The sequence below is a fragment of the Vigna angularis genome, chromosome 10 (genome assembly GCF_016808095.1).
Source record: "Vigna angularis cultivar LongXiaoDou No.4 chromosome 10, ASM1680809v1, whole genome shotgun sequence".
NCBI lineage: Eukaryota > Viridiplantae > Streptophyta > Magnoliopsida > Fabales > Fabaceae > Vigna > Vigna angularis.
In genome coordinates this window covers 22773195-22777299 of record NC_068979.1, presented here as the reverse complement: position 1 = coordinate 22777299, position 4105 = coordinate 22773195, and the positions used below count along the sequence as shown (strand labels likewise).

The 4105-nt window shown below is 37.7% G+C and overlaps 1 protein-coding gene across 1 annotated transcript; it reads left to right on the top strand.

Moving 5' to 3' along the window:
- The first annotated feature begins 1561 nt into the window (after positions 1-1561).
- On the top strand, positions 1562-4105 carry LOC108322506 (LRR receptor-like serine/threonine-protein kinase FLS2). The gene has a single exon (XM_017554631.2). It carries the CDS (start codon positions 1939-1941, stop codon positions 3865-3867), a length of 1929 nt encoding a protein of 642 aa, XP_017410120.1. The 5' UTR covers positions 1562-1938; the 3' UTR covers positions 3868-4105.

The following is a 4105-nucleotide window of genomic DNA, read 5'->3' as shown; positions in this document are numbered from 1 at the left end:
GCTTCGAATTTTTTCATCTCCATTATATTCTCTCTTCAGATAATCCCAAATTGCTTTTGCTGATTTGAGAGTCGTGATCCTAGTAAAGATGGTTGCAGAAATGCCAGCATAAAGACATGACTTTGCTTTTGCTTTTCGGGTTTTCTTCTCTTATGATTTTTGATCTGGGCCACAGTGGGATTGTCAGGCAGCGGAAGGATTTCATAATCTTCTTCTATGGCTTCCCAAAGATCTAAAGCTTCTAGGTAAGCCTCCATTTTGACAGCCCAAAGATCATAGTTTTCCCCATTGAAAATTGGAAAAGTTGTTTGGGAAAAGCTTGTTTCAGAATCCATTCTAAGGTCCCGTAAGAAAAAAAGCTCTAGATACCAATTGTTGGTGTTTATAAGAAAGCAAAGTTTCTTTAACAGAGAACAAAAATGAACAAAAAGGAACGGTAAAATATATTGAAGGAGAATATATGGAAGGAGAACAATAAAAACTTATTTTATTGAATAGGGAAACATTACAATTTATAAAATTTAAAAATAATTACCCACTAACAATGTGTTCCTAGAATTAAGCCATTAAATAAAATGCATGAATCAAAATAACAAACCTAAACTGATTCCTTAAAACTAAGGAAATAATAAAAAATAAAATAGAATTAAAAGGTGCAATCCTGAAGCAATTTTCTAACAATTACCATAGAATTTCCAAAACTTTCACCTTGAGAACAAGGTGTGTTAGGTACAAACAAAGTCCTACCTAGAAAAGTATTAATATTCTATCAGTGAGTTGTTGAGCTTTGTTACCAATTTGTGTTTCCAAGCCGTGTTGTCGAACTAGGTTGCCAAGCTGGAATGCAAGTTGGAATGCCGAGTTGGAATGCCGAGTTGGAATGATGAGCTGATCAGAAAACATAACCTCCCACAGTTGTAACCTTGTAAAACATACTATTATAAGCAGTTTGTGTATGGGTTGTTGTTAGCTTCACTTTTCTAGAATTTAGGAGGAAAAAGGGCGAGAGAATTTAGGTCCTCTTGAAATACATGTTTGAAACATATGGGTGTTCCATCAATCTTCAAAAGAAGCACCTAATTTGATCTTATTTTTCTTTTTTGAAAAACTAAGAAGACTTCTGTACAGTATATATTTATGTTATTTTCGCATAAGTGTTGCTTTCTGACTGATACTGTCTATGATAAATTATTATACTAGAAATTGGGATAATCAAACCATTAAAATAATGAAGTGTGCAATGGTGGAACAAAGAAGGCTCTCAAATTTAAGTAAGATTTTCACTTGAAATTTCAAATCATGACAGATTATTCCTTGAAGTGATAGAAAAAATAACAATAACAAAAGCATCACCTCGATTTCTCAACATGTAAATCATAAAGGAAGAGTTTAGTGAGAAAATGGAATTTGACAAACTCCCAAAGAAGAAACTTCCAAACACCAAACTCTCAACATTATAATGTTAAAACTTACCATGTGCTTGGCTATCTGTCATGATTCAAACATAGAAGTTTGATTTTTAACTATTACATCACAACACCACAGTTGCAACTTCGAAATAGAGAACTCCTATATTTAGTTAAAAATCATACAGAGGAATCTGTCACGAAGGTTTGGTTTAATCCATATAGTTTACGCCTACGAGAATTATGGCACTAATCCAGAAAATCAAATGGGTCTGTCTATAGAATCTATCACTCTCTGAGTACTATTAAGGAAATCATGATTCAGAGAAATGTGCTTTCCAGCTTTGCAATTTAAAAGGGAAAAGTGGCCTAAAGGAAAGAAAAAAGATAGATCTGGAAAGTAATGCTACTTGTTTGAATCTGCATCCCGTGAAGACTGGACTATTTACAAATTTTGAAGGGCTTTTTCAGTTGCAAGAAAATATTGCTTAAGATAAGATAAGTAAGAGCCACTTCCATTGGGTTGAGCAACATGGGCTATCAGCTGGTACAGATAGTTACACTTCTGACAGTGATAGCATTTGGAGCATTAAGGAAAGTAAGAGGAGAATGTAGCTCAGATGATTTGGAAGGTTTGATGGCATTCAAGAATGGCATTCAGATGGATACATCTGGCCGGTTGGCAAAGTGGGTTGGTAGGAACTGCTGTGAATGGGAAGGTGTTGTCTGTGACAATGCAACCACCAGAGTGACACAGATCCTTCTCCCAGGCCTCAATGAAAAAGATTTTGTTCAAACACAAATGGTGGGCCAGCTTTCTCCTTCCATGACACTCCTCACCTCTCTTGAAATCCTTGATCTCGGAGGCTTAGTAGGCCTCAGTGGAGCAATTCCCCTAACAATTGGGTTGCAAATGCCAAAGCTCCAAAAGCTTTACCTTTATGGTAACAATTTAACTGGCCCAGTACCAGAAAGCATTGGTGGTTTTCCAAACCTCCAGGAACTGGCACTGCATGAAAATAGGATATCTGGGTCAATCCCTTCTAGCCTTGGAAGTTTAAGAAAACTCAAAAGGCTGCTGCTTTACTCAAACCAAATTTCAGGTACAATACCCTTCTCACTTGGGAGTTTGACCAATTTGGTAGAACTGGATGTTCATGACAATGCTCTTATGGGTCATATACCCAACAACATTGGTCAGATGCTGTCTTTAGAGAAGCTTGATCTTTCAAGCAATATGTTAAGTGGAAGCATACCTTCTTCAATAACCAATTTAACTGCCATTTCAGTTTTGTATTTTGACACCAACTATCTTGAGGGAACCATCCCATTTCCCTCAAGACCTGGTGAAATGCCTTCACTGAACTTCCTAAGACTCCACAATAACCACCTGAGTGGAAACATACCTCCCAGTTTTGGCTACCTGGTTTCCCTTCAAAGAGTTTCATTATCAAACAACAAACTTGAAGGAGCATTGCCTTCTAATTTGGGCAATTTGCATTCTTTGACAGAGCTATACCTCAGTGACAACTCCTTCTCTGGCCAAATACCAAAATCAATAGGCCAGCTCTCTCAGCTCATAATGTTGAACATTTCCAACAATTTGATTCAATGGCCATTGCCTCAGGAGATGTCTTCCCTTCAAAACCTCCAGACACTTGATCTATCTTTCAACCCTTTGAGCCTCTCTTCCATTCCACCATGGCTTACAAGTATGTCATCTCTTTCCCGTCTTTACCTCGCAGCCTGTGGCATCAAAGGCCAAATTCCAGACTCATTGCAAACAACACAGAGTCCAATACAGGAACTGGATTTATCAGGGAACCTTCTCAGTGGACCAATACCATCATGGTTAGGATCCTTCAGTCAGCTCTACCTGTTAAACCTCTCAAGTAATTCACTTGAGTTACACATACCTGATTCCCTCACAAACTTGCCTGATCTTGCTGTTCTTGATCTTCACTCAAACAAGTTAACAGGCTCCATAACTGGAGTATTTAACACTGCTCAACAAGGTACTTCTGGGGGATCACTGACATACATTGATCTTTCTGATAACAACTTCTCAAGTGGAGTTGAGGCAATTGGTGTGGGAGAACAGTTAAACATTCAACATCTTAATTTGTCTCACAACCTTCTGAAGGGTACCTTGCCAGGTTCCCTTGGGAGGCTGAACTCCATTCACAGTTTGGATTTGAGCTTCAATGAATTAGCTTCCAACTTACCTGAAGTTCTGGCAAAGTTGACCTTGTTGGAGAGTCTGAAGCTGCAAAGTAATCACTTCAGTGGAAACATACCCAATGGATTTCTCAAGCTGAGAAAGCTGAAGGAATTGGACTTATCAGATAATGTACTTGAAGGGGAAATTCCAAAGGGTAAGCCTCTAATTGATTTTCCTGGGAGTACTTATTCTAGAAATAAAGGTTTGTGTGGAAAGCCTCTCAGTCCCTGTAAAGTTTGACAATTGTAAGATATGAATGGAAACCCGTGAAATCAATTGAGTTGTAAGTTTTGCTCAAGACCAAGTTATTTTGGCTACATATCATTGTGAAAATGTTTGCTTCTTTTGGGTGTAAAAACACAGAGATTCACTTGTTTCATTTCACTCCTGAAAAAAATAGAGAATCTCTGGTGTTCCTTAACATTCTTGTATCCCTCTTAGCAGAAACATGTTGCAAATGTTGTATTTTCCTTGTGAA